At 46.2% G+C, this 11977-nt stretch overlaps 1 protein-coding gene across 1 annotated transcript in view; it reads left to right on the forward strand.

Annotated features, from left to right (window-relative positions):
* The window catches only part of psd2 (pleckstrin and Sec7 domain containing 2), a 33535-nt gene that overhangs the window by 1740 nt on the left and 19818 nt on the right, over nucleotides 1–11977 (forward strand). Inside the window, exons 2-3 of the mRNA XM_057350144.1 lie at nucleotides 6820–7319; nucleotides 7965–8702. Coding sequence (XP_057206127.1) covers nucleotides 6898–7319; nucleotides 7965–8702 — 1160 coding nt within the window. The 5' untranslated portion in view covers nucleotides 6820–6897. The remainder of the gene's footprint in view (nucleotides 1–6819; nucleotides 7320–7964; nucleotides 8703–11977) is intronic.

Raw genomic sequence — 11977 nt, forward strand, 5'->3', positions numbered from 1 at the left:
TAGAGATTTATTTTTGTGTTAATAGTCCTAGACAGCAGATCAAATGCCGTTAGTTTGCTTTTGCCATTTAAGATTCATTATAATTGTATGGATGCTTCTTATTGTTGTGAATTATTGCAGCACTGATTGGACCTTTTTAGTCATGCGTTTGCTACATTATTCTATGAATCATATTAGCAGACATTTCAAAACATCAATTATTATAAAATGAGGCTTAGTGTCTCCCTGCATGACTGGATCTTATTCTCTTTAATGTCCTGTGTCATGACATAATTCATTTGATTAAAGGCATTTTTGCCACAAATGGGAACCAGATTATGGATTAGTTTGCGACAGCAGATTAACTGTAAAGGGTCAGGGTGAAATATCTCTCTAATGTAACAATTAGACAGTTGATGTTTTTATGGTGAGCGCAATGGCCTTGTTGAACCCCTGCTGCGTGCTGCATCGGATCCTTGGAAAATGGTTCCTTATTTCAATTCAGTCAAGACAAATGTAAAATTAGGTAAGGTGTTTACAGATAAACCAACATACAGAACACAAAAGAGTGAAAATCACAGCACAGCCAAAAGGTGGAGGCAGATCCCTGCATGTGTCTGTGTACTGAAGGTTTTGCTGACAGTGATTGAGCAGTGGATTATTTAGTTGATTTGAACATTGTCTCTTTCTTGAGTTTATCAGTAACACTGTGTGCGTGTGATTTTTAAAGGCCAACAATAGTCTTGTATGGAGTGTGTGTATAGGGTGAAGTGAGTGAAGGGTACTGACAGGTCCTGCGAAAGTAATTAAACAGAATTGATCGTTGTGAAGAGCCCCACTGTTCTGCTGACTCTACTGGAGCTCTCCGAGTCACTCAACTACACTCATCTTATTATTAAACAGCCACTTACCAACACACTAAAATGTTTTTGGGTTGCTTCAACCCATCGTTGGGTCAAATTTGGACAAAGCTATAGGTTAGGTTAATTTAACCCAATAATTGTGTTTGTCCATGTTTGACCCAACTAGGTTGAAACAATCCAGCATTTTTAAAGAGAAATAAATAAAAACATGGACATGAAAGGTTGCATTAAATTATAGTCATCTGTCAAGGATTTGGCGGCAAGAACCCAAATGCAGGCAGGCAATGGCAATGAAGGGGTTAAACAAGATATTTATTAAACAACACAAAACAAGGACCCACGATGGGGTAAAACAGCAACAAGAAATAATAAACAAGCACAGAACGAAGACTGACTAAACACAAGACTGAATAAACACTTGACAAACTAAACAAACACTTACTACAACAAATGATAACAGGAACAAGAGACACGGGAGGAAACGAGGAACATCAGCAAACACAGTAGCACAGGAACAAGGACCGTAGGACACGAGAACAACCACATACATACAATGCACGAGCACAAGACAAAGAAACAAGAGGGTATTTATAGGAAACACAAACGAGGGATAACGACATGGGGCAGGTGTGAGACATTAAACACTCAGGGAAAGATTACGAGGAAACGAGATGGCGGGAACAGAGACGAGACACTGGAAAAACACATGAGAGGTAAAACATAAACATCTCATGGCTCTTCCCACATAAAACCCAAGACTCTGCCCCGATCCCACCACACGACTAGAATTCATAAACAAGACGGTGGGACCGTGACAAACCTTTACCTCATTCCGCTTGAAGAACACCTCGCAGGTGTTCCATCACAAGGGGTGAATCTAAAAGACCTGAGGCAGACTGGACCAAAGACAAAAACCAGACAAACATGGTGAACAAGACAAGGGGCAGACAGGACAACAAGACTAAGGGACTAGGGTGAGACAACAAGAACAACAAACATGGGAGGGGGGGTGGGGCAAAACAAGAGTACATAGGGGCAGTCCAAAAGGGTTGGGGGAACAGTCCCAGTCCCCGGCTGCGCTCGAGGGCGCTGAGTCCTGGGGGACTTAGGAGGAGTCCCGGGGGGAACAGTCTTTGGCCCTGGGAGTCTCCCAGGGACCGGCTGGACAGGGCTTGACGCCGGCTGGAAGGCCGGCTGGACAGGGCTTGACGCCGGCTGGAAGGCCGGCTGGACAGGGCTTGACGCCGGCTGGAAGGCCGGCTGGACAGGGCTTGACGCCGGCTGGAAGGCCGGCTGGACAGGGCTTGACGCCGGCTGGAAGGCCGGCTGGACAGGGCTTGACGCCGGCTGGAAGGCCGGCTGGACAGGGCTTGACGCCGGCTGGAAGGCCGGCTGGACAGGGCTTGACGCCGGCTGGAAGGCCGGCTGGACAGGGCTTGACGCCGGCTGGAAGGCCGGCTGGACAGGGCTTGACGCCGGCTGGAAGGCCGGCTGGACAGGGCTTGACGCCGGCTGGAAGGCCGGCTGGACAGGGCTTGACGCCGGCTGGAAGGCCGGCTGGACAGGGCTTGACGCCGGCTGGAAGGCCAGCTGGACATGGACTTGACGCCGGCTGGAAGGCCGGCTGGACAGGGCTGGATCGCCGGCTGGACGGCTGCCCGGACTGGACGCCGGCTGGACGCCGGCTGGACACCCGACTGGACGCCGGCTGGATCACCCGACTGGACGCCGGCTGGATCACCCGACTGGACGCCGGCTGGATCACCGACTGGACGCCGGCTGGATCACCGACTGGACGCCGGCTGGATCACCGACTGGACGCCGGCTGGATCACCGACTGGACGCCGGCTGGATCACCGACTGGACGCCGGCTGGATCACCGACTGGACGCCGGCTGGATCACCGACTGGACGCCGGCTGGATCACCCGACTGGACGCCGGCTGGATCGACCCGAGCTGGAGCCGGCTGGATCACCGACTGGACGCCGGCTGGATCACCGCGACTGGACGCCGGCTGGATCACCGCGACTGGACGCCGGCTGGATCACCGACTGGACGCCGGCTGGATCACCGACTGGACGCCGGCTGGATCACCCGACTGGACGACAGACTGGACAAAGACTGGACACAGGACTGGACACAAGACTGGACACCGGACTGGACGCCGGCGCACCGGACTGGACCTGCGCTGCGCCTCTCCCTCCTTCTCCGCACCACCGGATCCATAGCCGACCTTGGCGAATCCGTGGGGACCGGAGGGAGTTCCGCGTCGGAGGAGACCGCAGACGTCATCCCCGGGTCACACCTCACCCACTCGCCACAGGCGCCGCCAGGAGAACCGGGGACCGTGGAACTCAAGCCGAAGGGTACTGAGTCCCCCCGGGCAGCGGCAGCCAGGACGAGGCCCTCCGGAGCGGTCGACCGTGGGGGAGGGCTCCGAGTGGAACCTCACCCTCGGGACCGTCCCGGTTGGCACGAACCTACCATGTCCGCGAACCCAAGGGGAGCCAGCAGCCTCTTCCCGACGGGGCGAGGCGCTGAGTGAGGCAGCAGTTGAAGATCGCCTTCAACTCCGCCTCGCCAAACTCAGACGACCTCGCCACCGTCGAGAATGCCCCGGCGAACTCCCGGTTCCCGTAATTCCCCTGACGGACCCCAGCAGCAAGTGGGCTTGGGCGGCCCCGAGGACGACGCGTGCCGTCCATTTGACTGCCTCGCTGGGTTCTGGCTGGCTCTGTCATTCTGTCAAGGATTTGGCGGCAAGAACCCAAATGCAGGCAGGCAATGGCAATGAAGGGGTTAAACAAGATATTTATTAAACAACACAAAACAAGGACCCACGATGGGGTAAAACAGCAACAAGAAATAATAAACAAGCACAGAACGAAGACTGACTAAACACAAGACTGAATAAACACTTGACAAACTAAACAAACACTTACTACAACAAATGATAACAGGAACAAGAGACACGGGAGGAAACGAGGAACATCAGCAAACACAGTAGCACAGGAACAAGGACCGTAGGACACGAGAACAACCACATACATACAATGCACGAGCACAAGACAAAGAAACAAGAGGGTATTTATAGGAAACACAAACGAGGGATAACGACATGGGGCAGGTGTGAGACATTAAACACTCAGGGAAAGATTACGAGGAAACGAGATGGCGGGAACAGAGACGAGACACTGGAAAAACACATGAGAGGCATAAACATCTCATGGTCTTCCCACATAAAACCCAAGAACTCTGTCCCGATCCCACCACACGACTAGAATTTCATAAACAAGACGGTGGGACCGTGACAGTCATCACTCTAGAGAATTTGAATACAAGATACAAAACACAAGCACAGCTGTGGGAAACATACATTTCCAGGATAAGCTATACAGCATTGTTTAAAGATAGTTCACAGCTGAATGCCTCGATAGACCAATCAGAATCAAGCATTTCAGATAGTCATGTAATAAAGCTACATGAACATGCACAGAAATAGGCGGACGTCATTTATCAGTCACTCTTACACCCACTGCTCGCTGGCATGTGGTGCTGTAGGATCATGGGTATCTGGCAGTTACAGGGCACAGAGGCTGTCTGGGATTGTCTGAGTGACAGCAGGGTACTTTACTGCAGCTGTGCCCGTGTGTGCGTGTGCGTGATGGATTCATGAGTGTGAGTCTTATTTGCCTTCCATGTGGAAAGATCATCCACAGCTGGGATGGACTTTGTGTACCAAGCACCAGGGCAGAATGTCAAACATTAACCGTGCGTGTTTGGTAACCCATCCTGAATGTGGAGCCGAGGTCAAAGGTAATGTTCTGAGAGAGTCTTTGCTAAATGTCATCTCATAAGGTTTTCTGTGGTGTCAGAAAGTGTGTGTTTTTAATATTTCCATGTCAGGAGCGTTTGGAGAGCACAAACCTTTTGAAAAGATAAAGAGTGTAAAGGTTAGAATAATTTAGAAAAGGCAGAACCGCACACTACAGAAGGAATTTCTTAGTATGTCTTGTTTTATAGTACAAATTTATATTAAGTCTTGTTTTTTGAAAACAAAAATGATCAAAATGAAGGGGTTTTATGATTTAAGCAAGAAAAATATCAGTCAGTGAGGTTAGAAAAAAGCTTAAATTTGACTTTAAAGTTTATTTTCCTAATTCATTGGCAAATATCTGTTTCTTGTCTTAATACTGGTTTTTTTAGCACTGTTGACATAATTTTATCTTGTGATGTGTAACTACTAGAATTACAGTTGATGAATTGCATTGTATTTTTTCGCTGATAGTTAAGGATGGACAATATGAGATTTGATATGTTGCTCAATATTATGGCATTTTGGGCTATGGACCTTTATTGTAATGGAATCTACAATGGGTTTTATTGTTATTTGATTAAATAAGAGTAAAGCATTAAATTGCTCAACAGAGTCTGATTCTGTGCGACAAAACAAATTCAGAGCTTAGCTTCACATCTTACAGAAGAATGCCGGACTGTTACTTTGCCAAGGAGAAGGATCTTCTTTAAATGTTGTGTGCTGTTTACATTCCAGCCTGTGTTTGTCTACCCGCCTCTCTTTCTTCTTTTCTCTTTCTTTCTTGCTCTTTCTGTCTATTCTGGTTTCATCTGGTAGATTTTGTGTAACGTCATAATGTGCCACTTAAGAGTAGTCACTCTGAATACAAGCAGAATTTAAAATGAGAGTTATTCGTATTCTTAAAGTCAACATGAAATCAGAGCAGACCCTATTTCTGTCCTAACACACATTCATGGTCTTACTGTGCACAGTTCGTCATGATTTCTAAGGAAAATGTTTGAAAGCTTTCATCGAAATGTCTTAACGTGCTCCACCTCAAGGCTGAGCTATTTGATGACGTTGAGTACCTGAAAGGAAATAGTCTATCCCTTCCAATGCAAACTAGCATCTGCCTCCATTCGGGTCGCCATCTTAATGATCCAATAAATTACAGAGAGATAAATAGTAGCACCACCCAACCGTTCTTTTCTTATATCTTCTTTTACTCAGAAATGTCACATTAGAGAAGTAAAATGGATTAGGAATGCTGTTTCATATTGACTTGAATGTGCTTCACCGTCCGGATTCGGGAAAGTTTCCTCAGAGCAGATGTTAATTATCAGAACAGAATTTAGATTGACCCCTTCAGCAGATGACACTGTGATGTGTGTTGTATTATAAGTGCATGCACACTGCCAGCATGTATAACATCAGTCGTGCATGAGGTTTGCTGAGTCAAAGATAATGCGGTCTCAGTGGGCTGCACCTCTGCAGGCCTGATAAAACACTGAGATGACAGCAGGTAATGGAGTCTGAATCGCTGTTTAAACTTTCAGGATTCTGCCACCTGACTGCTTCAGTCTTTAGGATGCTTAATGTACCCTATAATGTCAAGTGAGCTGTGCCATTAAACACCGGCCAGACAGATTTGCTCCTCTGATGGACTGCACTATTTGCTTCCAACACAAATTGTATAATATAGTGAAGTGACCTATTAGTCAGATATGGTGACCCATACCCGAAATGTGACCTTTGCTTTTAACCCATCCAGAGAGTAGTGAACATGCACAGCAAGTCATGAACACACGTACACCCGGAGCAGTGGGCAGCTATCACTGCAGCGCCTGGGGAGCAAGTGGGGGTAAGGTGCCTTGCTCAAGGGCACCTCAGTCGTTACCCGCCGGCTCTGGGAATCGAACTGGCAACCTTCTGGTCACGAGTCCGACTCTCTAATCATTAGGCCACGACTGCCCCGACTATACAAAGATCTATTGGAGATGTGGGCAGTTGTTCATTATTGAAATGTTTTCTCCCATCCCAGCTCAATAGACCGAGACAAGTAAACCATTCATAGATTGATTTCTTCAAAAGGTGTAACTAGAAATTTGTTCTAATTTAACATTTTAAAGCACACCTCAACAGTATCTGCATCTCATTGCTCTATTTTGTCTTCTTTAATAGGTGTGAAATTTCACTCCTTCGTTTGTTCCTGACCCTGCGACCCCAGGCTGTCAGGACACCCTGATTGAGGAGGCCACCATGAGTCAGGAGGGGCCGGATGACCCCCTCCGCACAGAAAGCCCACCTTCAGAAACACCCCCAGCACCTGAGCTCGCTCAAGTCCAGGAGGGAGAGTCCAAGCTGGGGGAAGAGGAGACGGACTGCCCTAAGGGTGAAAACATGGAGGGTAGAACACAGGTGGACAGTAAGGATGGTGGAGAGGCAGATGTTAAACTGGGATCAGAGATTTGTGGAAAGAATATCAATAATACACAATCCAGTAAAATGGAGGAAGATGAAGTGAGATTAGGAGAGGAAAGTAGAAACAGAGAGATGGAGGGCAGGTGCCCTGAATCTCTGACTGAAAATGGCAATAGGAGCATCTGTGAAGGTGAAGAAACACAAACCCTATTGCCCCAGAGCTCAGCAGAAGGCTCAACCAAACCCACGTACTCCTTGAGGTCAGTAATATTATGATACGTACCAAATGACAGACTCTTAAATGGAAAATTCCGGTTACAGATGCAAGCCAATGTAGGATACACGAAATAGTAAGATCTATGTTGTGAAGCTCCCTTTTATATCACTGTGCAATTCACAAACATTGTTGGACTGACTCACGCAGCTAGAAAACAAGCCATAGGTAGAAAGGTCCCCCAAATAATCAACAAAAGCCAACAAAAGACACGACCGCCATTTTTCATGATAAAATTAGAGTGATTTACTCAGTTGCTGGGCTTATCATGTCCTCCACATGTTTCAAATATTAAAACATTCATGTAACAAGGTTTGCAGACTGTCAGTGTCAGGTCTCATAAATGATGTCACACGCATGTTACAATGGCAGTGGGGAGGTATTTTGAGCGGCGCATGTGACAGGGGATCTGTCCTGAATGATGCTCTTCTCTGTTGGGACTCCACCACTGCGATGAAAAACTGTGACAGCAGCTCGACTAAAGATAGGAACAGGCATCGTGCATGCCAGCAAGGCAAAAGCATTTGAGCATAGAGCCCGGGACTCTAACCAGGTGTATCAGGGCTTCTTGTGTTGTGTATTTATTTCCTGAGATTTATGAATGCATTCACTGATGTCCGTATCACTGCAGGTTAGAGAACGGGACTGAGGACGACAGCGAAGGCCAGGAGGACGAGGAGGGGATCGGTGTAGAACCCTCAGGGCATGGGAATCTAGACACCTTCAGCTCCACATTTGAGCTCTCTGTGGAAGAAGCGGACGTTGAGGTAGAGGACGAGGAAGGAGGGGATCAGAGGGAGAGACACAATCGGGACAGTTTCAGCTCGACGTTTGAGCGCATTGTCGAGCAGGTCGACAAGACAACGGCCCTTGAGGAGGAGGAGGAGGAGGAAAACGAGGGAGAGGAAGAGTACGACGGGACAAAAGAAGCCAAGGACGGCTTCAGCTCAACATTCGAGCGGATTGTCGAGTCAGAGCTCCTGCGAGGTGGGACTTGCTACAGCAGTCTGGATTCTCTGGATGTGTTGTCACTCACAGACGAGACGGACAGCTGCGTTAGCTTCGAGGCGCCACTCACCCCTCTCATCCAGCAGAGGGCTCTACTGGGCCCTGAACCTCCAGAACTAGAGCTGGAGACTGTGCAGGAAGGGTCCGAGAACCAGGAGGGGGAGACCGAGCTGGGGACAGATGCAACGAGGGAGGGAGGGCGGGATGGAGCAAGCTCTGCAAGTCCGCTACGAACCACCATACCAGGAAGCAGGTCGGAAAATGTCTTGAGCCAGCCGGCACAATGGAGCATCCCTAATGGATTCCACATTGAGCTGCCTGGAAATAGAGAGAGCGGGGGAACTATGCCAAACTCTGTAAGGTAAGAATGCAAAGTCTCATCTTGGTCACTCATAAGCTAGCTCCATGTCCTGCTCAGTTTTCCCAGAGTTTCCCCAGCAGATGGCATGCAGTCCTAGTTAATAATTTGGTGTAATTTTGACTTGGTGTGAGTCACTAGTACCCCGTGCTTTTTTTTCCAACCCAGACAACAGCACATCTGGAATTAAGGAGTCAAGATGTAAGTCCGCTTCTCAATGACTGTTTGCAAATAGTGGCACTGATGGAGCATATGGCAGATCGTACCATCTGACAGAGGAACTGCATAGAAATTAGCCCATTTAGGAGAGCAGCCAGCCATCATTTGCTGAGGCTGTTTTTTTATCCTGCACTTGAAGGGAGTATCAAACTGTGGCCCAGCCGACTGGAAACTTCTTGATATTGCAAAGATTTGACTTTGAGGCAATATCCAAGAGGAAAGATTTCCACCTCTGGGGGCCAATGAAGGATAGGTCTAATATAGCTGCCGTCCGTTTAGATCTCTCTCTTTCTCTCACTCTCTCACTGCATCCATCTGGACTGCAAGCAGCAGCAGATGTTGTCGTTTTTCTTCCCCAGTTTTAAATGACCCGCAGCTTCCTGACCCCCAGTGCGGCTGAATGAGGCATTGTTTTTAGGCGGTGACATCATCGACTTTGGCTTTCCTTTAACAACGAGAGCCTTGCTCTAGTTTTCAGTCACACTGTGCTTATTCGAGCGCCGCTTGTCTGGGCAACACATTACCCTTAGCGTTCCTCTATATCATTTCTAGCGACCATCATGCTTTTCATTTACTAAAAGGGACATTAGAATGTTTGCAGTTGACCTCTATGTCGAACGCATGAAACACTATTCATTAAAGTCGCCCCTTTTCTCAGCTTTAGCGGCTAACATCATTAGCCTGCAGTCTTCCTGAGGCTGGTAACACTATGCTAGACACTTATGCTGTTCATTAGCAGTTGTTTGATCTATTGGAGTGGCATTGTGGCTATATATGGTTGGCTGGTAAACTTGCAGAGTGGAATGAGGGTTTTCTGTGTGTCTACAGAAGGGAAAGAGCGGCATATGCTGTTAATTACCATATTCACAACCAGCATTATGCTAGCGAGTTGTTGAGAGGTTGTCCATTAAGGTGACTGATGTTGCCACTGTGGGAAAATGAAAATGTGCAGTTGAATGTCTGTAAGTCTGTCATAGGAGATTTAAACAGTAATCTTTAAAGGATAGTTTCAAATTCTATACATTTATTCACCCTCATGTCATTCCAGTCCCATTTGTATTTTATGGAAAGCTACAACAGTTCATAGTGACCATGTTTGGAAAGCATAAAGCTGCAATTCACTTTTTTTTGTTAAATCAGGGCCAACAGCACAATCTAAAAAATGCTGGGTTCTTTTCAACCCAGGGTTGGATCAAATAGGAACCCAGTCGATTGGTTGTATTAACTCAGAAAATGGTTCATATTTGACCCAATGAGTCAAACAACCCAGCATACAGTAGGTTTAGTCAGTGTTTCCCAACCCTGGTCCTCGGGGCACACCTTCCAGAATGTTTTAGATCTCTCCCTATATAAAACACCTGATTCAACTCATCAATCAGGTGTTTCATATAGGGAGAGAACTAAAACATTCTGGAAGGTGTGCCCCGAGGACCAGGGTTGGGAAACACTGGGTTAAGTTACAACCCAAAGGTTGTGTTCTTCCCTTTTTGACCCAACGCTGGGTTGAAAAGAACCTAGCCTAGCTTTATTTAGAGTTCAGTATAATAAAAAAATTGTGTTCAAAACAGTCACCTTACCTTACCCTGATTCACAACATTCATCTTATAACAATGATTTATAATTTGAGCTGTCGTACATAATTTTGTGAGAAATGCCAGTTTGTTGTCATTTGACTTAACATCAAGATAAATACGTAAAGAAACCTGGAATTGTATCTTTCAAATAAAGATGGCAACATAATGACCAAAGTTACAGATTTCAGCTTTGAAAGGGACAAATCGTTTCGATGTTTGATGATGCAGTAGCATATACTGTAGATAGACGGTTAATTGTGAAATTCTTAATCCCAGTTTTGAATGTGTGGTTGCATCGTTGCTCAAATCTAACAGACCTAAAGCCACAAAACTTAGATTTTCGTTTTCATTGGGCGCTTAAGCTTAACTAAGCTTAACTTTATTCATATTAGATTAGTTTTTACTGTGGAATTCAATTCCTCGGTTGTTTAAAGCCTTCCTTGCATTTTATCTTGAATAGCAATGATTTTCAATAAGCAGTTCCTGTATTTTCAGAATGTTCATGGTTCATTAGCCCTTGTTGAGATAAATGTGAAGCAGTGATTGATCTGTCAACCCTGACTGCCTTACACAACCAATCAATATGCAACATGAAATGTGATCGATGTCTAGGCGTTTGATGGTGTCATGCAAGATTCAACCCCCCCTCAGAATCACATCCCACTTTTGACCCAAGTCGATTTATTAGATAAATGAACTTGTTTAGGGTGTTCTGTTTGTTGCTATGTCGTCTGTATTATGAAATTGTGTTAGTGTTTATTTATTTATATTTATGATATCAAATGATATGGCCCCTTTAAAAAAAAAAATATTTGGCCTTAGTTTAGCTAGCATGTCAGGTGAAAGTCAGTTAAAGATGTTACGTTTCTTTATAGTAAAATAAAAATGTTTAAAACATATATTTTAGCCAAAACCAATGATGATTGTTTAACATTTTGTTTATTATTTTAGGCATTTTCCAAGGCATTCCAAGATAAAAAAAAAGATTTCAGCTTAAAAAAATCTCCGGAACCCTGCTTTCACGGGTTGATTTAATATTGCATGACACCAGCAGTTGCTTATTTGTATTTTTCACCCATTTGGCTTTTGGCTGCATACCCACAGCAACCCACATCCCCACCCCTGGACCCCATCTCATCCCCCCCCCCCCCCCTTCTCTGAAACAGCACCTATTTACACAAAGAAACAACCTCATTTATTCTCTTTATCAGACACTCTAAATCTCTTTCTTTATCTCTCTCTGTCACACACACACATGCTCACAAACACACACTCATATACACCCCCAACACACACACGCACAACTTCCTGTCTGCATCCGCTTCATCCTGGTGTGTAGGAGCAGTGGGTAAGTGTTGTCTAACTGATGATTATCCCTACAGGATGCAGAGAGAAGCTACACACACGCAGACACAATCTCTCTCTCTCTCTCTCTCTCTCTCTCTCTCTCTCTCTCTCTCTCTCTCTCTCCCTCTCTCTCTCTCT

The sequence above is a fragment of the Triplophysa rosa genome, linkage group LG13, assembly GCF_024868665.1.
Source record: "Triplophysa rosa linkage group LG13, Trosa_1v2, whole genome shotgun sequence".
In the NCBI taxonomy this organism is placed as follows: domain Eukaryota; kingdom Metazoa; phylum Chordata; class Actinopteri; order Cypriniformes; family Nemacheilidae; genus Triplophysa; species Triplophysa rosa.